The sequence below is a fragment of the Oncorhynchus gorbuscha genome, linkage group LG16 (genome assembly GCF_021184085.1).
Source record: "Oncorhynchus gorbuscha isolate QuinsamMale2020 ecotype Even-year linkage group LG16, OgorEven_v1.0, whole genome shotgun sequence".
Taxonomy (NCBI): Eukaryota; Metazoa; Chordata; class Actinopteri; order Salmoniformes; family Salmonidae; genus Oncorhynchus; species Oncorhynchus gorbuscha.
The window spans coordinates 69,731,894-69,754,845 of NC_060188.1; the positions used below are offsets into that span (position 1 = coordinate 69,731,894).

Here is a 22,952-nt window from a genome sequence, read left to right on the forward strand (position 1 = left end):
GACGTGGTGCTTGGCATTCAGGCCAAAGACTTCAATCTTGGTTTCATCAAACCAGAGAATCTTGTTTCTCATGGTCTGAGAGTCTTTACGTGCCTTTTGGCAAACTCCAAGCAGGCTGTCATTGTCCTTTTACTGTAGAATGGCTTCCATCTGGCCAACCTACCATAACGGCCTGATTGGTGGAGTTCTGCAGAGATGGTTGTCCTTCTAGAAGTTTCTCCCTTCTCCACAGAGAATCTTTGGTGCTCTATCAGAGTGACCATCGGGTTCTTGGTCACCTCCCTGACCAATGCCCTTCTCCCCCGATTGCTGTTTGTCCGGGCGGCCAGCTCTAGGAAAAGTCTTGGTGGTTCCAAACTTCTTCCATTTAAGAATGATGGAGGTCACTGTGTTCTTTGTGACCTTCAATACTGCAGAAATGTTTTGGTACACTTTCCCAGATCTGTGCCTCGACACAACCCTGTCTCGGAGCTCTACAGACAATTCCTTCGACCTCATGGCTTTGTTTTTGCTCTGACATGCACTGTCAACTGTGGGACCTTATGTAGACAGGTGTGTGCCTTTCCAAATCATGTTCAATCAATTGAATTTCAACAGGTGGATCCAATCAAGTTGGAGAAACATCTCAGGATGATCAATGGAAACATGATGCTCAATTTCAAGTCTCATAGCAAAGGGTCTGAATACTTATGTAAATAGGGTATTTCTGTTTTTATTTCTTATACAATTAGCAAAAATGTCTCATAACTTGTTTTCTTTTTGTCATTATGGGGTATTGTGTGTGGATTGATGAGGGAAAAAAAAGATTTAATACATTTCAGAATAAGGCTGTAACGTAACAAAATGTGTCAAAAGTCAAGGGGTCTGAATACTTTCCGAATACACTGTACATACAGTACCAGTCAAAGGTTTGGACACACCTACTCATTCAAGGGTTTTTCTTAATTTTTTAAACTATTTTCTACATTGTAGGATGATAGTGAAGACATCAAAACTATGAAATAACACATATGGAATCATGTAGTAACCAAAGAAGTGTTAAACAAATATAACAAAAATATAAGGAATGCTTTTCCAACAGTCTTGAAGGAGTTTCCAAATATGCTGCGCAATTGTTGGCTGCTTTTCATTCACTCTGCAGTCCAACTCATCCCAAACCATCTCAATTGGGTTTAGGTCAGGTGATTGTGGAGGCCAGGTCATCTGATGCAGCACTCCATCACTCTCATTCTTGGTCAAATAGCCCTTACACAGCCTGGAGGTGTGTTGGGTCATTGTCCTGTTGAAAAACAAATGATAATCCCACTAAGCGTAAATCAGATAGGATGCCGTATCGCTGCAGAATGCTGTGGTAGCAGTGGAGGCTGGTGACTTGAATAATTGAGGAGGGTGGGAGAAGACGAAGTGTGCATGGATAAGACCAAGTGTGTTTCAAAAATCATCAAATACTAATTATTTTAACCTAAAATATTTAATAAAGACATTTATAGGGCTACTTACACAGTGTTGGAAAGGGATCGCAGCAGTGATTGAATGAGGGTATGAGGCATGAGTTGAGGTGCTTGACCAGTGTAGGACAGGATTTGACTGAGAAGACAAAAAACAATAACACAACACACTACATAGTTAGACAAGAGAGCCAAGAATGAGTTATTCCAAGCTAGGAGTAAAATCATTGATGTGTAATCATGTGATTGTGTATGTGATTGACTCTACATACGGTAATGAGAGAAAATTGACAGGGGCACTCAGTTGCTCTATGAAGTTAAACTCAGACATCTCAAAACTCAGACATCTCAAAATTCATAAAGTCAAACACGGACTACGCATCTCGCCCACTTGACACATCAAAGTAGCCAAAGAAACATTCCCGAATAAAGCCCTGATCATCCACATACCTGAAGATAACTGACAACTGCAAGCAGGTGGCACCATTGGTCCCAATGCGGTGGGGCAATTTTTACCCCCTTGGGCCTGGAGTTTTTCCTTTTATGTTAACCTAACTAGGAAAACTCTGGACCTTATAAGGTATGACAGTGATTCATCAGTTGTAAAAAGGTTTTATATGGGCTATGATGCGACCAGTTTGTCCTAATCAGGTCACATGGTTTAAAAAAACTCCTAAAAAAAACTCCTGGCCCTGGGGTGAATGAAAACTCTGTCAAACTGCAGCTAAATTATATTTAGACTAGATTAGGAGGGGATTTCCCTCTACCCAGACAGATAGACAACAACTGATAGAAAATAGAACTCACAGGGCTGAGCTTGCTTTATGCATGTTTATAATATGCAGGCCTATGCAACTGTAGGCCTTATAAAACATTTACTCACATCATCACTATTAAGTTGATTGATTAATTCCAGTTGATCATTTTGGATTAATAATGTATAGGCAGCCCAATTTTGAATATGAACTACATTAGATCATATTCACATTTTCTCCTGACACACAAATGGACTATAAATACCCTGACCAGATGGACAGCTCGCATAGGCTGTATGCAACTGCTCTTATTAGTAGCCTATAGTTGATCAGACTGAAAAAGAGTCAAATTTTCATCCCATGCAGCATGTCAGATTTCTAATGTTTAGGTGTAGCCTAGGCTGCTGCAACATTTATATCATGAGTTTTTGCTTGTGTCTGTCCGGAATGATTATGTGTTATCATCTTTGCTTTATAAATACCGGAGGAAAGTGGAAAGTCTACTTGGGTGCACAAGAAGAAAATGCGCTGTGTAAACCTCTCTCCAATCTAATTGTTAATGGATGATGCGATGGAAGCTATCAAATCATTCAAAATTGTTTTCAACATCCCAAAGACAGTCAAAAGTTCCATACGTTCAGCAAGTAAAGCATTGTAACGCGCAATTACCTCTTCAAACTCCTTGTAGTTGCCTTTGTTGGCAGAGCTTTCCCTCTCGTCGTGTCCTCTAAAAGCAAATTATTACACACCCCAAAACGCAGTGGTGTTAATAAGCAGTTTGATAACATCCCTGTTTCTTCTTACTTTATCGTTGTGTTGTGCAGTTTGAATACGCAGAACTTCATCATAATCGATGCAACTTTTTCCCAGAAGCTTGAATCTGATGTGGGCATTTATATGCTCCCTGCTTTTGTTTTGCCGTTTGGCTGAACAATCGATGTTTTCCAGGTCACTGTACCCACCTTTCGACCAAGGCTCAGACTTTCCAAAATGCAGGCAAGGCCAGCAATACAGGCGGCTCGATGAAAGGCTCCCTGTTAACCAGCTATAGTTAACTCATACATCGCCTTGGTCTGTACAATTGCCCTTATTTTAGCGCCCCCAAAACGTAATACTTCCAGATCAACTGTAATGTCAATACCATTTTAAAGCACAATTTCTCCCCTTTCCAACATAATCAATCACATGACCTAAACGCTGCCCGTTTCTTCATAATTCAAGCAGGAAATGAGCGTGTAGGGTCTTTTTAAAAATGGCGGGTAGGGAAGCAAAACTAATGCGTGATAGTGAGAAGGAGAGATGTGTGGTAAAATGGCTTTTTTTCAGTCGATCTGTCCAACTTATCACCTTATCGCCTCTAAAATGTAAATAAAACACTATAAAGAGTTTATATAATGTGTCATTACATACCTATTTGAAGGTTTGTGTCGAATTTGAATCGGGTTTTTAGGGCGGTGCTAAAGTGATCTTAGAAGTAAACAGCAGCTTTGAGAATGATGATCGCATGATGACGCAAAAAATGACTAGGTACCTTACCACCGTCACTGTCCATTTCTTGTTTTTAAAGGATGATAGAAGTGCTACACCTGGTGGAGAGAGATTGTAAGACAGAAATAGTTGCTTTATGCGTGCTGTACGATACGACATGACACGTCCCGGTGTAACGGAGGGTCTGTTTTTTAAACCTTTCTCCAATACTATAGAGCCATTACCATGTTGATCTTGAATAGAAACCTAGTTCACACCCCCGATTTTGAAGTCAACACAGTCGCTACACTCCCATTAGTTTTATTTGTAGCCTCGTTCGAATGTTGCGGTTACGCACATTTGTACAGAATGGGGTGAGTTTACGTTATACTTTTGACACCAGCTGGTATTGAACGCCCTCACCTTTTCATCCTTCTTCATGTAACTGACCAGAGGTCGGCCCCCCACTTTTATTTTGCACCTTTTCCACGTACCCCAGAGAATGAATGGGGTTCTTCAACAAGAAGTCCACAACATTTTCAGCAGCATGGGCCATTCTACCATTTTGGAAGAGAAAACGACATACTCACGCTGTTAACTAGCTAACGTTAACTACTGGAGTTAGCAAGGCAAATCTAAATAAATTGCACTAACTGGACACAAAAATAAAGTTCTGAAATCTATTTAGAATATACCTCCTCCATCTCTTGTAATTTGAAAAAACTAATTTGAATTAAATAATATCCCCAAAATGATAAACTATCACTCGTCACTCTTAATCTCTATCCAACAATGTCACCAAGCTTCTCAACACATAGAACCCCCATAATGCTCTGGGGCACAATCCCAATACAACACACTAGAGCTGTCTTTGAATACTCATACTAACCACACTAACTGTACTATTTGTGATATGAATTGTGTATATAATATGCTTATTGGTCATAATATGGATATAGTTAGTATGCCAAAGGTTCCCGGATGTCGTATTAAATTAGCCAAAACATGAAGTATACACACAGAGGACACTCTTTCTGTACTTTAGGGCCCATGAAGCGATTCATAAGGAAATGGGTGTGGCTTCACATTGTTTTCAGATTTGAACAAAATGGTGGAAAGTATACAGCTGAAGTACAACGAGAGCGGATACATTGCTTTAACTAATTAACTAAGTATGTTATGTTATGAAAATGTTGAACAATGTAATAAAGTAATTACTTTTCAAATAAGTTACCTTACAATTTATGTTGGCTGACAATTTGTTAGCTATGCTGTCCTTACCAACCACATAGCATATCATTACAGCAGTATGTACCAGTATGTTAGCTATCTACCTTATGTTAGTTGGCTACTTATACATCAAACTTGCCAGTATATTAACTTTAGGCTACATAACTACCCAACATTTATTGACTTGATTATTCCCTTCATTCTTAGCTTAGCTAATTTGTATAGTCGTTGTGCGTTCTCAATGGACATTCGGGTGCGTTCGTAAATTCCCTCTGGCTATCTAACGTTACTCCAATTTCAGAGCATTCTCGTCTTGAGTGTACCAGAATGCAGCATATTGAATTTACGAGAGCTCAACACCCATTGAATATGGCCGGTGTCAGTAAATGGCAGCAAAAAACGCATAATTCAATTGTTGCCAGCAGCACAGTTACAGTCACACTGCTCTGGATAACATGGAAACTGCCTAACCAGCTCTGCTAGGGTGAGTAAAATGGTCAGTGGTCTCATTTGTGTCTGGAAGTAGCTAGCAAGCTAGCCAATGTTAGATTGGGTGCTTGACTGCCGTTGTAAGGTCAGAAAGCTCAAATCAACCCTACTCCTCGGCCCGAGCGTCCAGTGTGTGCTCCGAGAGCGAGACGAACTGAATTTACGAGCGCACTCTGGCACTCCAGATTGACTTTAAGAACACACCCGAAGTCTAACTAGTCTAACTAGTAGCATTTGTTATGCTAACTAGCTTGCAAGAGGTTGCATAGCAACAACATCAACTTCCTGTAGACAGGCGAAGAGCTAATACGCCCAACTGAAAGGATACTGTTTTTTTACAGTACACTAAAATGAACTAATAGTATATAGTATGTAGTGTATAGTATGTTAGTATGGGTATTCAAACACAGCTTAGGTTCATTCTCTGATCCTAATTCTATGATTGGATGGACAACATGTCAGTTCATACTGCATTATATTGTATTGAGTCAATGTAGCCAGAGGAGAACGGACGCTAGCTGTCCTCTAAACCATGGTGCTACCCCAGATAGTGCTGTTGAAGTTACTGTAGACCTTCATAGAAAAACAGTGCATTTTAATAAATTATTTGGTGAAATATTAATATATTTAGTATAGTTTTATCTAAAAAGGATAACTTTTTTAATGTTTCACAATTTTTATTTTTATAAAAATTTCACTGAGGATGGTCCTCCACTTCCTCCTCTGATGAGCCTTCACTGTGTGTTAGCCATGCTGGTTAAGTGTCCCTTGAATTCTAAATAAATCACAGACAGTGTCAACAGCAAAGCACCCCTACACCATCACACCACCTCCTCCATGCTTCATGGTGGGAACCACACATGCGGAGATCATCCGTTCACCTACTCTGCGTCTCACAAAGAAATTGCGGTTGGAACCAAAAATCTCAAATTTGGACTCATCAGATCAAAGGACAGATTTCCATCGGTCTAATGTCCATTGCTTGTGTTTTTGACCCAAGCAAATCTCTTCTTCTTACTGGTGTCCTTTAGTAGTTGTTTCTTTGCAATTCGACCACAAAGGCCTGATTTATGCAGTCTCCTTGGAACAGTTGATGTTGAGATGTGTCTGTTACTTGAACCCCGTGAGGCATTTATTTGGGCTGCAATCTGAGGTGCAGTTAACTCTAATGAACTTATCTTCTGCAGTAGAGGTAACTCTGGGTCTTCCTTTCCTGTCCTTTCATGAGAGCCAGTTTCATCATAGCTCTTGATGGCTTTTGCAACTGCACTTGAAGAAACTTTCAAAGTTCTTTACATTTTCCAGATTGACTGACACACTGATGTCTTCAAGTAATGATGGACTGTCATTTCTCTTTGCTTATTTGAGCTGTTCTTGCCATAATATGGACTTGGTCTTTTACCAAATAGGGCTATCTTCTGTATACCACCTCTACCTTGTCACGACACAACTGATTGGCTCAAACACATTAAGAAGGAAAGGCATTCCACAAATGAACTTTTAACAAGGCACACCTGTTAATTGAAATGCATTCCAGGTGACTACCTCATGAAGCTGGTTGAGAGAATGCCAAGAGTGTGCAAAGCTGTCGTCAAGGCAAAGGGTTGCTACTTTGAAGAAATATATTTTGACACTTATTTTGGTTACTACATGACTCCATATGTGCTATTTCATAGTTTTTATTTCTTCTCTATTATTCTACATTGTAGAAAATAGTTTAAAAAAAAACTTTTAAGAGTAGGTGTATCCAAACTTTTGATTGGCACTGTTTACCATCTTTTATTGGAGAGGTGTGGGTGCCCGGGGAGGTGATGTTGTGCGGGGGTTAAGTGCCTTGCTCAAGGGCTTGTTCTTGTTGTCTTCCCTTACTAGCAAGTTGGCTAAACACTGTAAGTTAGCTAGCCTTTCAGCTTCCCACATCGCCATGTGAAATAATCTGATTTATAATTAAAAAATATGTCCGGGCAAATACTTATAGTTGCCATTGTAACCTACAACATTATCCCAATTTGATAAGCTGCTTCAATTTATTCGGTCTCATATCAGCAAAATATGTCACATGGCTATCTATTTGTATGTTTTCAAATAGTCTAGAACAACATTATCACTTCTAAACAAAATACATTTTGGGGTGATTCTAATAAGGCCACAATATTGTTTGGTTTATTGTTTAAACAGCCACTGAGATTATATTGATTTATCAATGCAAAATATTCTCAACAAACATGTAAACGCAACATGTAAAGTGTTGGTCCCATGTTTCATGAGCTGAAATTTTCCATAAGCACAAAAAGTTTATTTCTCTCAAATGTTGTGTACAAATTTGTTTACATCTCTGTTAGTGAGCATTTCTCCTTTCCCAAGATAATCCATGTACCTGACAAGTGTGGAATATCAAGGAACTGATTAAACAACATGATCATTACACAGGTGCACCTTGTGTTAGGGACAATAAAATGCCACTCTAAAATGTGCAGTATTGTCACACAACACAATGCCATAGATGTCTCAAGTTTTGAGCGAGCTGTTATGCAGGTGAATGAGGACCCAAAAGCGACTTGGCGAAAACAGAGTCTTTATTCCAGTAAAGGAAATAGGCAATACTCCTAGACAAATCAGAGCAGAAAACAAAACATAAAGAACTAATTCCACTCGTAGTGACGAGGACAGACTGGAGACTCGACCATAAACTGTAGGTTGCCTCGGGAAGGCACCGACCGTAGCAGACTCAGACACCTGCTCACACGCAGCATCTGCGGGAAACAAGACACAGCACGGCGAACAATATACAAGGATCCGACAGGACAGAAACGGAAGACAAGGGGAGAAATAGGGACTCTAATCAGAGGGCAAGATAGGAAACAGGTGTGGAAAGACTAAATGAGTGAGTAGGAGAATGAGGAACAGCTGGGAGCAGGAACGGAACGATAGAGAGAGGAGAGAGAGGGAGGGAGAGAGAGAGGGATAGAAAAAGGGAACGAACCTAATAAGACCAGCAGGGGGAAACGAACAGAAGGGAAAGCATAATGACAAGACAATATAAGACAAAACATGACAGTACCCCCCCACTCACCGAGCGCCTCCTGGCGCTCTCGAGGAGGAACACTGGCGGCAACGGAGGAAATCATAGATCACAAACGGTCCAGCACGTCCCGAGAAAGAACCCAACTCCTCTCCTCAGGACCGTAACGGGAAACGAAAAAAAGGGAAACTAGGGTACTACTCTAAAAGAAAAAAGAGACACGGGTAGAGAACTGAAAGCTTTAGAGCAAACAGGACCAAACAGGCCAGGAGAGTAACAACTAGGGACAGACTGAGACACAGCAAGGGCAGGAACAAGAACAGGAGAAATGCGGTGGCAGGGAACAGACTGAGACCCAGCAAGACCAGGAGCAGAAGCAGAAAAAAAATTACCAGACTTATTCTGCGCGCAGTCCGAACACGCAGCCACGAAACGGCGCGTGTCATGCTCCTGAGTAGGCCACCAAAAGCGCTGGCGAATAGAAGCAAGAGTACCTCGAACGCCGGGATGGCCAGCTAACTTGGCAGAGTGAGCCCACTGAAGAACAGCCAGACGAGTAGAAACAGGAACGAAAAGAAGGTTACTAGGACAAGCGCGCGGCGACGCAGTGTGCGTGAGTGCTGGCTTAACCTGTCTCTCAATTCCCCAGACAGTCAACCCGACAACACGCCCAACAGGAAGGATCCCCTCGGGAACAGTAGAAGCCACAGAAGAACTAAAGAGACGGGATAAAGCATGAGGCTTGGTGTTCTTAGTACCCGGGCAATAAGAAATAACGAACTCGAAACGAGCGAAAAACAACGCCCAACGAGCATGACGCGCATTCAGTCGTTTGGCAGAACGGATGTACTCAAGGTTCCTTTGGTCAGTCCAAACGACAAAAGGAACGGTCGCCCCCTCCAACCACTGTCGCCATTTGCCTAGGGCTAAACGGATGGCGAGCAGTTCACGGTTAGCCACATCATAGTTACGTTCCGACGGTGACAGGCGATGAGAAAAATACGCGCAAGGGTGGACCCCATCGTCAGTATCGGAGCGCTGGGACAGAATGGCTCCCACGCCCACCCCGACGCGTCAACCTCGACAATAAACTGTTTAGTGACGTCAGGTGCAACAAGGATAGGAGCGGATGCAAAACGCTTCTTGAGGAGATCAGAACAACAATCATACGACCGGTGAGGAGGAAGGGAGTTGGTTCTGGACCGACTGAAGACCGTGCGCAGACCATGATATTCCTCCGGCACTCCTGTCAAATCACCAGGTTCCTCCTGTGAAGAGGGAGCAGAACAAACAGGAGAAATAGCAGACATTAAACACTTCACATGACAAGAAACGTTCCAGGAAAGGATAGAATTACTAGACCAATCAAAAGAAGGATTATGACACACAAGCCAGGGATGACCCAAAACAACAGGTGTAAAAGGTGAACAAAAAATCAAAAAGAAATGGTCTCACTATGGTTACCAGATACAGTGAGGGTTAAAGGTAGTGTTTCACATAATATACTGGGGAGAGGACTACCATCCAAGGCAAACATGACCGTGGGCTCCCTAACTGTCTGAGAGGAATGTCATGTTCCCGAGCCCAGGCTTCGTCCATAAAACAGCCCTCCGCCCCAGAGTCTATTAATGCACTGCAGGAAGCTGCCGATCCGGTCCAGCGTAGATGGACCGGTAAGGTAGTACAGGTACTTGACGGAGAGGACCGTCTAGTAGCGCTTATCAGTCGCCCTCCTCTTACTGATGAGCTCTGGCCTTTAACTGGACATGAAATGACAAAATGACCAGCGGAACCGCAATAGAGACAGAGGCGGTTGGTGATTCTCCGTTCCCTCTCCTTAGTCGAAATGCGAATACCCCCAGCTGCATGGGCTCAACACCTGAGTCAGTGGGGAAAGATGGTAGTGTCGGAGAGAGGGAGACACAGTTAACGCGAGCTCTCTTCTATGAGCTCGGTGACGAAGATCTACCCGTCGTTCAATGCGAATAGCGAGTTCAATCAAAGAATCCACGCTGGATGGAACCTCCCGAGAGAGAATCTCATCCTTAACCTTAGCGTGGAGTCCCTCCAGAAAACGAGCGAGCAACGCCTGCTCGTTCCAGTTACTGGAGGCAGCAAGAGTGCGAAACTCTATAGAGTAATCCGTTATGGATCGATTACCTTGACATAGGGAAGACAGGGACCAGGAAGCTTCTTTCCCAAAAACTGAACGATCAAAAACCCTTATCATCTCCTCTTTAAAGTTCAGATAATTGTTAGTACACTCAGCGCTTGCCTCCCAGATAGCTGTGCCCCACTGCCGAGCCCGACCAGTAAGGAGTGATATGACGTAGGCAATCCGAGCTCTCTCTTGAGTATGTGTTGGGTTGGAGAGAGAACACTATATCACACTGGGTGAGAAAGGAGCGGCACTCAGTGGGCTGCCCAGAATAACATGGTGGGTTATTAACCCTAGGTTCCGGAGGCTCGGAAGACCCGGAAGTAGCTGGTGGCACGAGACGAAGACTCTGATACTGTCCTGAGAGGTCGGAGACCTGAGCGGCCAGGGTCTCAACGGCATGCCGAGCAGCAGACAATTCCTGCTCGTGTCTGCCGAGCATCGCTCCCTGGAACTCGAGAGTAGAGTAGAGAGAATCCATAGTCGCTGGGTCCATTCTTGGTCGGATCCTTCTGTTATGCAGGTGAATGAGGACCCAAAAGCGACTTGGCGAAAACAGAGTCTTTATTCCAGTAAAGGAAATAGGCAATACTCCTAGACAAATCAGAGCAGAAAACAAAACATAAAGAACTAATTCCACTCGTAGTGACGAGGACAGACTGGAGACTCGACCATAAACTGTAGGTTGCCTCGGGAAGGCACCGACCGTAGCAGACTCAGACACCTGCTCACACGCAGCATCTGCGGGAAACAAGACACAGCACGGCGAACAATATACAAGGATCCGACAGGACAGAAACGGAAGACAAGGGGAGAAATAGGGACTCTAATCAGAGGGCAAGATAGGAAACAGGTGTGGAAAGACTAAATGAGTGAGTAGGAGAATGAGGAACAGCTGGGAGCAGGAACGGAACGATAGAGAGAGGAGAGAGAGGGAGGGAGAGAGAGAGGGATAGAAAAAGGGAACGAACCTAATAAGACCAGCAGGGGGAAACGAACAGAAGGGAAAGCATAATGACAAGACAATATAAGACAAAACATGACACGAGCGTGCAACTGGCATGCTGACTGCAGGAATGCCCAACAGAGCTGTTGCCAGAGAATTGAATGTACATTTCTCTACCATAAGCCGCCTCCAACGTTATTTTAGAGAATTTGGCATTATTTCCAACCAGCCTCACAACCGCAGACCAAGTGTAACCACGCCAGCCTAGGACCTCCACATTTGTCTTCTTCACCTGCGGGATCGTCTGAGACCAGCTACCCAGGAAGCTGATGAAACTGTGGGTTTGCACAACCGAGAAAGTTCTGCACAAACTGTCAGAAACTGTCTCAGGGAAGCTCATCTGCAAGCCTGTCGTCCTCACCAGGGTCTTTACCTGATTGCAGTTTGGCGTCGTAACTGACTTCAGTGGGCAAATGCTCACCTTCGATGACCACTGGCACGCTAGAGAAGTGTGCTCTTCACGGATTAATCATGGTTTCAACTGTACCGGGCAGATGGCAGACAGAGTGTATGTTGTCGTGTGGGCGAGCGGTTTGCTGATGTCAACATTGTGAACAGCTTGCCCCATGGTGGAGATGTGTTGCCCTGCATGAAGAAAGTGGTGGTCACACCAGATACTGACTGATTTTCTGATCCATGCCCCTACTTTTTTAAAAGCTATCTGTGACTAACAGATGCATATCTGTATTACCAGTCATGTGTGATCCATAGATTAGGGCCTAATAAATTCATTTAAAATGACCGATTTCCTTATATTAACTGTAACTCAGTAAAACATTTTAAACTGTTGCAGGTTGCGTTATCATTTTTGTTCAGTGAAGGTTACTTTGATGCATACCCTATAGATCAGATCAAGGAACCAAGCAAGCTTAATAGCCTACACAACACTTCCCCTATGGCTATGCAAGGAATGATATGGCACGTTAGCATTTTCTTGTGGCACGGGAGTAAGTAGAATGATAAAGCGTGCTACAAGGAGCCACCCCTTTTGTGACGAAAAACGATATTGCGACACTGCGCTATGCTCCGTAGGGTCCGTCTCCATAGGTTATAAATAGCACTTTAGAAAAAAAAAATATTCCCACAGGAACTTCATTTGCATGTGTCTTATAGTTTATATAATGGTTCTCTTTCATTGTAAAGTTGTTGGAGAGGGCTTATGCAAAGATTGCATTTTTTAACATCTCTGAACTCTACATATTGTACTTTCTTCCCTCCTGCCAGATCTCCATTTGTCAGTGTGACAGAGTACTCCTTACTAAAGAACAACATTGTTCAACTGTGCTTGGAGTTAACCACCATAGTACAACAGGTGAGTTGTCCAGGGGTATGAAAAATGTTAGGGAATTTTATTAACTAGATACTATTGCATCAATATTTCTCTCACAGAACACCTAGCTACATACCTCAATGTTATACTTCTGTTCAAGTTTTGTCAGGAATAGATGGCCTACTGAAAATAACTTCCCTGTTTTAAACACTCTCAATAGACATTCTTCCAACTAAATATATTGCACTAAACTTGCGATCAGTTTTTCTTCTCTAACTGGTCTTTAATTGTCTTGCAGGACTGCACGGTGTATGAGACAGAAAACAAGATTCTTCATGTGGTGAGTTTTGAGTCTTTTTTCATGTGGTTTACTGCTCACAAAGACACACAAGGATCCACAAATCTTCCTATCAACCATTAACTGGCACCTTACACAAATCTTATTGGTCACACATCATTTGGATAGTCCAGATTGTCCAGACTATCAACAAGCTATCTGTTGATTAGCAACTGCTTGCTAAGGGTTATGGTTTGGTTTAGAATACAGGTTAGGGTAAGGGTTAGGCCTAGGCTTAGGGTAAGGGTTAAGTTTATGTTTAGGGTAAGGGTTAGGTTTAGGATTAGGATAAGGGTTAAGGTTAGGGGTAAGGATAGGGTTTGTAGATAGTTAGTTGACATGTTATTGATAGTCTGTAGATAGTCTGTAGAGCATCTACAGATGGACTATCCCAAAAAAGTGTTACCATTTCATTTACAGTCATAAGATTTAAAAAAACATTAGTCATGATAAAGGTTACACATGACACAAATTAACAAATGTTTTCAAAATAACAGGGGCATATAAATCATCAAACAATATGTTGGTCAATGATTTTGAAACACCAATGAATCTTTACACATTGTTTGTACACACACACACACACACACACACACACACACACACACACACACACACACACACACACACACACACACACACACACACACACACACACACACACACACACACACACACACACACACACACACACACACACACACACACACACACACAAACACACACACACACACACTCTCTCTACTTTATTTAGGGCACATGCCCACACTTGAACATGTGATAATGCAGTCACATGCAGCCTCCTCATCGCCAGGCAGGCAGCACTATGGAAGAAGAGGGTTTGGGTTATTAATAAGAGTGTGTGAGTCTGCCTGTGTATTTCTCTAAAGCCGCAGTTTTAAGGCCTTTGGTTGGCAGTCTGTGTTGAATAATGCAGAACCTCCCTGCTGCTCCCATGGGCATTCCTGCCTACAGCAATTAGACAGAGAGAGAGAGAGAGAAGCTAGGACAAACTATGTACATGCCAGATGTGTGTTTGTCTGTCTGTCAGTCTGTGTGTGTGTCTGTGTGAGAGAGAGAGTGAGCGATTGGAGACTAAGGGAATCGATGGAGTCATGGCTGTGTCACTGTAGCTAGCCAGTTCTAGCCGCTGTGCTACTTGTGGCAGTGATAGACACCAACATACAGTACATTCAACATGACATCTGAAGGACATGACAGGCTCCAATGCTGCTAATAAAGTGCTACATAGAGCAATAAGGACCCCTTTACTCCTCAGCTTGTTAAACCCAGGATGACAAGCCGTAGGTTGCCTTTGAAGAATGCCATGTGTGTCGCAGATGATGAATAAGCCAAAGAATCGCTCATTAAAAGCAGGTCAGATTCTCAGATAATTGCATGCAGTGCTTTATTCTTTCTGCTCAAAAACACAGGCAGGAGGAGAAGAGAGTGACTCCATGCACTCTGTCATTAGGGCTAGGAATTGCCAGGGACCTCACAATACGATATTATCATGACACTTACAGTTGAAGTCGGAAGTTTACATACACCTTAGCCAAATACATTTAAACTCCGTTTTTCACAATTCCTGACATTTAATCCTAGTAAAAATTCCCTAAAAATAGGTCAGTTAGGATCACCACTTTATTTTAAGAATCTGAAATGTCAAAATAATAGAAGAGTGAATTATTTCTTTCAGCTTTTATTTCTTTCATCACATTCCCAGTGGGTCAGAAGTTTACACACACTCAATTAGTATTTGCTAGCATTGCCTTTAAACTGTCTTTTTTATAGCGGTTTTGGAGCATTGGCTTCTTCCTTGCTGAGCGGCCTTTCGATTATATCGATATAGGACTCGTTCTACTGTGGAAATAGATACTTTTGTACCTGTTTCCTCCAGCATCTTCACAAGGTCCTTTGCTGTTGTTCTGGGATTGATTTGCACTTTTCGCACCAAAGTATGTTCATCATTTTTCTGAGGTCTTGGCTGATTTATTTGTATTTTTCCATGATGTCAAACAAAGAGGCACTGAGTTTGAAGGTAGGCCTTGAAATATATCCACAGGTACACCTCCAATTGACTTGAATGATGTCAATTAGCCTCTCAGAAGCTTCTAAAGCCATGACATAATTTTCTGGAATTTTCCAAGCTGTTTAAAGGCACAGCCAACTTAGTGCATGTCAACTTCTGACCCACTGAAATTGTGATACAGTGAATTATAAGTGAAATAATCTGTCTGTACACAATTGTTGGAAAAATTACTTGTGTCATGCACAAAGTAGATGTTCTAACCGACTTGCCAAAACTATAGTTTGTTAACAAAAAATGTGTGGAGTGGTTGAAAAACAAGTTTTAATGACTCCAACCTAAGTGTATGTAAAGTTCTGTATTGGTTTTTCCCCATCACTACTTTCCCCATCACTACATTCCCAGTTGGTTCTCTGTCCTACACCAGCAAAGTGGTACTCTTGAACTCCAGGAAATTATGCACGATCCCGAAGCTCACCTTACACTATGTCGTTTCTCTCCACCACACAGTCATCTGACGAATGAGAGACATTCAGGCAGTAATTCATATCAGCTAGTTGACAGTGTGAGCTGCAGCATATTGAATGATCCCATCCTGTCTTCTTGTGTCTGCAGTGTAAAACACTGTCTGGGATCTGTGACCACATCATCTCGCTGTCCTCTGATTCGCTGGTGTCCCAGTCGGCCCATCTGGAGGTTGTGCACCTGACCAACATCATGCCCAGCGAGGGCCTGGTGAGTACTAAGACTACACTATAGACGCCTTCAATCATACCTGAACCAGGACTCTGTCAGGATAGTTCTGTGACAGAGCAAACAGGCTAACTTTACTTGTTTGTAATGTCATACCAATATATGAAGTGTACGTCTCATCATTATAACTACATTATTCTCCTTTTTAGTTGAATACAGTCTACCCTCTCTCCTCTCATTTAGGGAATGTACATCAAATCTACATATGACGGCCTTCATGTCATCACTGGGACCACTGAGAACGTAAGTCTACTTCCTGGACCATGTATCCCTGTAGTAAAACAATTGTTTTACTTTAAACAGTCTCTGCTAACCATACCAACTCTTGTACCCATAACTTTGTTATTCTGTTTTACCATTGGCCTGCTCGTTTTCCACGTGAGCCTCTTGTAATGACCCGCCTCTCTGGTTGGGGCTCTGGGGTAACTGTTCAATTAGTGCAGCAAATAGTGAACCTCTAATTATCATCTGGGTGTTTAATTGGGGTTGGCAACTGAGCAGGGATGACACAGGCTTACAGATGGCAGCATGGCACAGAGAACCACAGCTCTTCCATTCAGCAACACATTCAAAGCATGACTGGGATGTTGTGGATCCTCTGGAGGAGATGGAGAGGGAATGGGTGCGGTGACTGACAGTTCATTAATCATTTCCGAGCCCCTGAAGAAGGAAAATAGTTACTATTAGTGATATTGTACAAAGTGTGAAGTCGTACTTCCATGGTATGTAGGGAGGAGGTATAGAGGCCGGTGATGTTTGATTCTCTGCCAAGTGATGTGACTCCTTTCAATTGCTGCTAAATGGTGGCTGAGATCAACACTCTTTAGACTTACTGGACATTTTGGGGGAAAACATAATTTATCTATCTTATAAAGCTGTGCCAAGGAAGCCTGTCCTTGCAGAACTGGGCCCATATCCACAAAGCATCTCAGAGTAGAACATTGGTCTTAAGTGCTTAGAATAGAGACATTTCCCTCCTAAAAATAAAAGCTATGCATGAAGCCTCTTTAGTCATAAGAGTCCCACCTAGTTGACAGATATTTAGGTGACCTCATGAGCGCTCCTAATCAGTTAAGAGTTACCAGCAGGTGTCAATGGTTCCTGCACCATGTACACTCTCTTTGATCAACACATAAATAATCTCTACATGCAACACTATCTCTTGTGCTTTTAACAATGGTTTCACATGGGGCCTATTTCACGATATACCTGTAATGTAGGATCTTAATTGAATCACTCTTTTGTTTCTGAGAATTTTCCTGCATTTCAAACTGTAGGGTATTCAAGGTTTAAAAAGGATTCTAAAGTGTGCTATTTACACTTTAAAATGACACTCTTGATTTTCCCTAACGAAAAATGTATCAACCCTTACCAAAAAAATCCATTAATTATAATCTACATCATTATTTTCCTCCTGCAGTAAACTGTCTCAAATTAAGATCCTAATTCTGTAAATATGTATAACCACAGGTTTTTCTTTCGATGATTTTATTACCTACAGCATGTTATTTCAAGTTATCTCTTTGGAGCGCAACATCATGTTGTTAAAAACGATGCCTAAATTAGGCTTGCCTATAAGTTCGCAGTTGAAAGCATCTAGCTGGCTTATGTTACCTTTGATTGTGTTGATGAAAATGATAGACCTTTCAAATGTTGTATGCAATGTTGTTTGCAACATTAATGGCAAATGACTTGATGCCTACTGTGCCGAAGTGATTTAGAGTTGTTAAACGGGAGTGACGAGTGTGTTGATATAACGGTAATGTTGTCAAAATTCAGCTATTATAAAAAATAAAAATAAAGGTTATGGTTGCCAACATATTAGGCAATCATTAAGAGTAGACAAAGTGATTGGCAAAAATGATATGAAATGTATTACCATTGCAACATTTGATGTACAGTCACAGTCACCGTGGTTATCTGAAGCGTGCTATAGAGTTCACAGCTGGTGAAGCCTCATCATGATTGGTTATTCCCCATTATTTGCAACAATATGAATGCGCGTCATCACTATCTTTCCTTTGCGGTACCTCAAACTGTCGGGATTACCATCTGAGACAAACTTTTATGAGTTGAATTTTACTCCTGGCTCAGAGTTTGGCTGGGCAGTGAATTAACATCAAATCTAAACCCCATTTTGACCTGGGAGTTTTTTGTGTGTATTAAAACAGGTACTTTGTGGATGCAGGTCCTGTTTGTACTTTAGGCAACTCCTTTGTTCTGTTCATTATCATGCCATAGATGTTGTCCTAGGCATGACAATGAAGTCAGAGGAGTTGGGCCAAAGCACTATATAGCGTATACCATAAAGAAAGGTCTCTAATAACCATTATATTTGAATGTAATTGCTATGATGGCTATGTGTCCTAACCTCTACTTATCCTACTTGAATGCTGATAATTGACAACCCCCTCTGCATGTCTCTGTCTGTCACTGTCTCTGCAGTCTCCAGCTGACCAGTGCAAGAAGATCCATGCAGGAGACGAGGTTATTCAGGTCAACCATCAGACAGTGGTGAGTCCAGACTGAATGTTCCACTGTAAAGCACTGAGTACAGCTCTGAGTACTGCACTGTCATTTAGTCCTACAGGATCTCTCTCAGGGTCTGGGGGAAAGACACTGTTCAGTCTGGGTCAGGAAAGGTCAGCCATCATGAATGAGAAACGGGTGCTTTCCTAGACTCTGTACTCCTCCAGCCCAGCCTGTCTGGGCACAAAACGCTTTGTCTTTGGAAGCCAAGAACAAGGTGCTTATTTAGTGCTGCCTAGTACCTAATTAGTCCTCAATTAATCATTTAGTATCTGGTAGTTTAGGGGCGTTGTACTCGTAAAAATACAGGGGACTGGTTAGTCATTCATTGATAATGAGCTTTTAGTTCCCAAAGTAACCAAGTTCGTTCAATTAACCCACAGGGGGTTGACAGCAGTGGGCAATCAATTTATTCTGATCTGGGCCGGTATCCACAAAGCCTCTCAGAGTAGGAGTGCTGATCTAGGATCTAGTTTTGCCTTTGAGATCATAATGAATACTATTATTTGGTCAGATGGGGACCTGATCCTACATCAGCACTAACCCTAACCCTAACCCTGAGACGCTTAGTGGATACGGGTCCTGATCTCACTTTAAACAGCAAATTTCAGTGGAGGACACAGTCAAATCACTCCTCCATATTCACCAATAGATACCCTATTTATGGTTATTCTACATCAGGGGTTCCCAAACTTTTTCACTCAGCCCCCTTTCTAGCATTGGAGAACATCCCGCACCCCACGTCTATTTCTATGGGCACAAGCACTGTTTATGACACAAACTGTTCATAATCCACTTGTTGGTGGAGAGAAAACCATTGTTCTACATCAATGTTATCTACATAAATGTTTTCTCCGCATTCATTCCAACTAAAAGCTCATTGTAATATTTGTTTGGGACTGTGGCCTATTTGCTTTCCCAAAATTGTGTGCACCTGTACCATGCTAACTCTGAGCACACATGTACAGTACCTACCCCCAAGCCATAAGACTGCCGAACAGTTCATCAAATGGCTACCCAGACTATTTACATTGACCCCCTTCTTTTTGCACTGACTCTTTTGCACTTGCTCTATACACACTCACTTGACCCTACCCACACACTCACAAATACTATACTGACACTCCAACACACACACACATACACACACATACACACACACACACGCACGCACACACACACACACACATTACATTACACATGGACACACTTTCACACTCACACGCTGCTGCTACTCTGTTTATTATCTATCATGATTGCCTAGTCATTTTTACCCCTACCTACATGTACATATTACCTCAATTATCTCAACTACCTCATACACATTGACTCGGTACCGGGGCTCCTTGTATATATCCTCGTTATTGTTACTTTATTGTGTTAATATTTAAAAATATATATTTTGCTCGTAAGTAAGCATTTAACAGTAAAGTCTGCACCCGTTGTATTCGGCACGTGACAAATACCATTTGATTTGATTTGATCCATTGGCAGCTTTAGATGGACAACAATGGCTTCTTTAGAGGTGTCACCTTGCATTGCGTGAGGTCTGTGTTTGTTTCTACTTGTTGTTGCTATAGAGGCTCCCTTGGCCCATTTACAGTGAATTCGGAAAGTATTCAGACTCCTTCACTTTTTCTACATTTTGTTACGTTACAGCCTTATTCTAAAATTGATTAAATAAAACTGTTCCTCCACACAATAGCCATAAAGCGAAAACAGGTTTTCAGAATTTCTTGCTAATTAATAGAAAAATAAAACATCAAAACCTTATTTACATAAGTATTCAGACCCTTTGTTAAGAGACTCGGAATTGAGCTCAGGTGCGTCCTGTTTTCATTGATCATCCTTGAGGTGTTTCTACAACTTGATTGGAGTCAACCTGTGGTAAATTCAATTGATTGTACATTATTTGGAAAGGCACACACCTGTCTATATAAGTTCCCACAGTTAACAGTGCATGTTAGAGCAAAAACCAAGCCATGAGGTGGAAGGAATTGTCCGTAGAGAGGCCAGAGGCCTCCATCATTCTTATATCAAAGTTTTGAACCACTAAGGTCAGGGAGGTGACCAAGAATCCGATGGTCACTGACAGAGCTCCAGAGTTCCTCTTTGGAGATGGGAGAACCTTCTAGAAGGACAACCATCTCTGCAGCACTCTACCAATCAGGCCTTTATGGCCAGATGGAAGCCACTCCTCAGTAAAAGGCACATGACAGCCCGCTTGGAGTTTGCCAAAAGGCACCTAAAGGGCTCTCAGACTATGAGAAACAAGATTCTCTGGTCTGATGAAACCAAAATGTACTCTTTGGCCTGAATGTCAAGCGTCACGTCTGGAGGAAACCAGGCAACTCTCCTCACCTGGCCAGTACCATCCCTACGGTGAAGCATGGTGGTGGTAGCATCATGCTGTGGAGATGTTTTTCATCGGCAGGGACAGGGAGACTAGTCAGGATCGAGGGAAAGATGAACTGAGCAAAGTACAGAGAGATCCTTGATGAAAACCTGCTCCAGAGCGTCAGGACCTCAGACTAGGGCTAAGGTTCACATTCCAATGGGACAACGACCATAAGTACACAGCCAAGACAACACAGGAGTGGCTTCGCGACAAGACTCTGAATGTCCTTGAGTGGCCCAGCCAGAGCCCGGACTTGACCCCGATCGAGCATCTCTGGAGAGACCTGAAAATAATGTTGAAGTTGGAAGTTTACATACACCTTAGCCAAATATATTTAAACTCAGTTTTTCACAATTCCTGACATTTAATCCTAGTAAAAGGTCCCTGTCTGAAGTCAGTTAGGATCACCACTTTATTTTAAGAATGTGAAATTTCAGAATAATAGTAGAGAGAATGATTTATTTCAGATTTGATTTTTTTCATCACATTCCCAGTGGGTCAGAGGTTTACATACACTCAATTAGTATTTGGTAGCATTGCCTTTAAATTGTTTACCTTGAGTCAAACATTTTGGGTAGCCTTCCACAAGCTCCCAATAAGTTGGGTGAATTTAGGCCCATTCCTCCTGACAGAGCTGGTGTAACTGAGTCAGGTTTGTAGGCCTCCTTGCTCGCATGTGCTTTTTCAGTTCTGCCCACAAATGTTCTACGGGATTGAGGTCAGGGCTTTGTGATGGCCACTTCAATACCTTGACTTTGTTGTCTGTAAGCCATTTTGCCACAACTTTTGAAATATGCTTGGGGTCCTTGTCCATTTGGAATACCCATTTGCGACCAAGCTTTAACTTCCTGACTGATGTCTTGACATGTTGCTTCAATATATCCACATAATCTTCCTTCCTCATGATGCCATCTATTTTGTGAAGTGCACCAGTCGCTCCTGCAGCAAAGCACCCCCACAACATGATGCTGCCACCCCCGTGCTTCACGTTTAGGATGCTATTATTCGGCTTGCAAGCCTCCCCCTTTTTCCTCCAAACATAATGATGGTCATTTTGACCAAACAGTTATATTTTTGTTTCATCAGGCCAGAGGACATTTCTCCAAAAGTACGATCTTTGTCCCCATGTGCAGTTGCAAACTGTATTCTGGCTTTTTTTATGGTGGTTTTGTAGCAGTGGCTTCTTCCTTGATGAGTGGCCTTTCAGGTTATGTCGACATAGGGCTCATTTTACTGCGGATACAGATACTTTTGTACCTGTTTCCTCCAGCATTTTCAGAAGGTCCTTTGCTGTTGTTCTGTGATTGATTTGCACTTTTCGCACCATAGTACGTTCATCTCTAGGAGACAGAACGCGTCTCTTTCCTGAGTGGTATGACGGCTGCGTGGTCCCATGGTGTTTATACTTGCGTACCATTGTTTGTACAGATGAATGAGGTACCTTTGAGATTGCTCCCAAGGATGAACCAGACTTGTGGAGGTCTACAATTTCTTTTTTGATGTCTTGGCTGATTTCTTTTTAAAATTGTATTTCTTTTTTTACCCCCTTTTCTCCCCAATTTCGTAGTATCCATTTGTTAGTAGTTACTATCTTGTCCCATCGCTATAACTCCCATACGGGCTCAGGAGTGACGAAGGTCGAAAGCCATGTATCCTCCGAAACACAACCCAACCAAGCTGCACTGCTTCTAAACTCAGTTCGCATCCAACCCAAAAGCTAGCCGCACCAATGTATCGGAAAAACCATGCACCTGGCGACCTGGTTAGCGTGCACTGTGCCCGGCCTGCCACAGGAGTCGTTAGTGCGCGATGAGACAAGGATATCCCTACCGTCCAAACCCTCCCTAACCTGGACGACGCTAGGGCAGTTGTGCGTCGCCCCACGGACCTCCCGGTCTTGGCCGGCTGCGACAGAGCCTGGGCGCGAACCCAGAGTCTCTGGTGGCACAGCTAGCACTGCGATGCAGTGCTTGGCTGATTTCTTTTGATTTACCCATGATGTCAAGCAAAGAGGTACTGAGTTTGAAGGTAGGCCTCGAAGTCCATCCCCAGGTACAAGTC

General features: G+C 42.5%; 1 protein-coding gene and 1 long non-coding RNA gene across 3 annotated transcripts in view; one reads left to right on the top strand and one right to left on the bottom strand.

Annotated features, from left to right (window-relative positions):
• Positions 1-22,952, top strand: part of LOC123998869 (connector enhancer of kinase suppressor of ras 2-like) — a 72,480-nt gene that overhangs the window by 11,240 nt on the left and 38,288 nt on the right. For both annotated transcript variants that reach the window (XM_046304088.1, XM_046304089.1), the window contains 5 exons: positions 12,800-12,887; positions 13,144-13,185; positions 15,827-15,946; positions 16,148-16,207; positions 18,410-18,478. In XM_046304088.1, the coding sequence (XP_046160044.1) occupies positions 12,800-12,887; positions 13,144-13,185; positions 15,827-15,946; positions 16,148-16,207; positions 18,410-18,478 (379 nt within the window). The remainder of the gene's footprint in view (positions 1-12,799; positions 12,888-13,143; positions 13,186-15,826; positions 15,947-16,147; positions 16,208-18,409; positions 18,479-22,952) is intronic.
• On the bottom strand, positions 1,235-3,167 carry LOC123998875. Its single transcript, XR_006832359.1, has 3 exons — positions 2,873-3,167; positions 1,501-1,587; positions 1,235-1,279 (listed from the first exon to the last, which is right to left on the bottom strand). It is a non-coding gene; the product is annotated as an uncharacterized LOC123998875 (long non-coding RNA).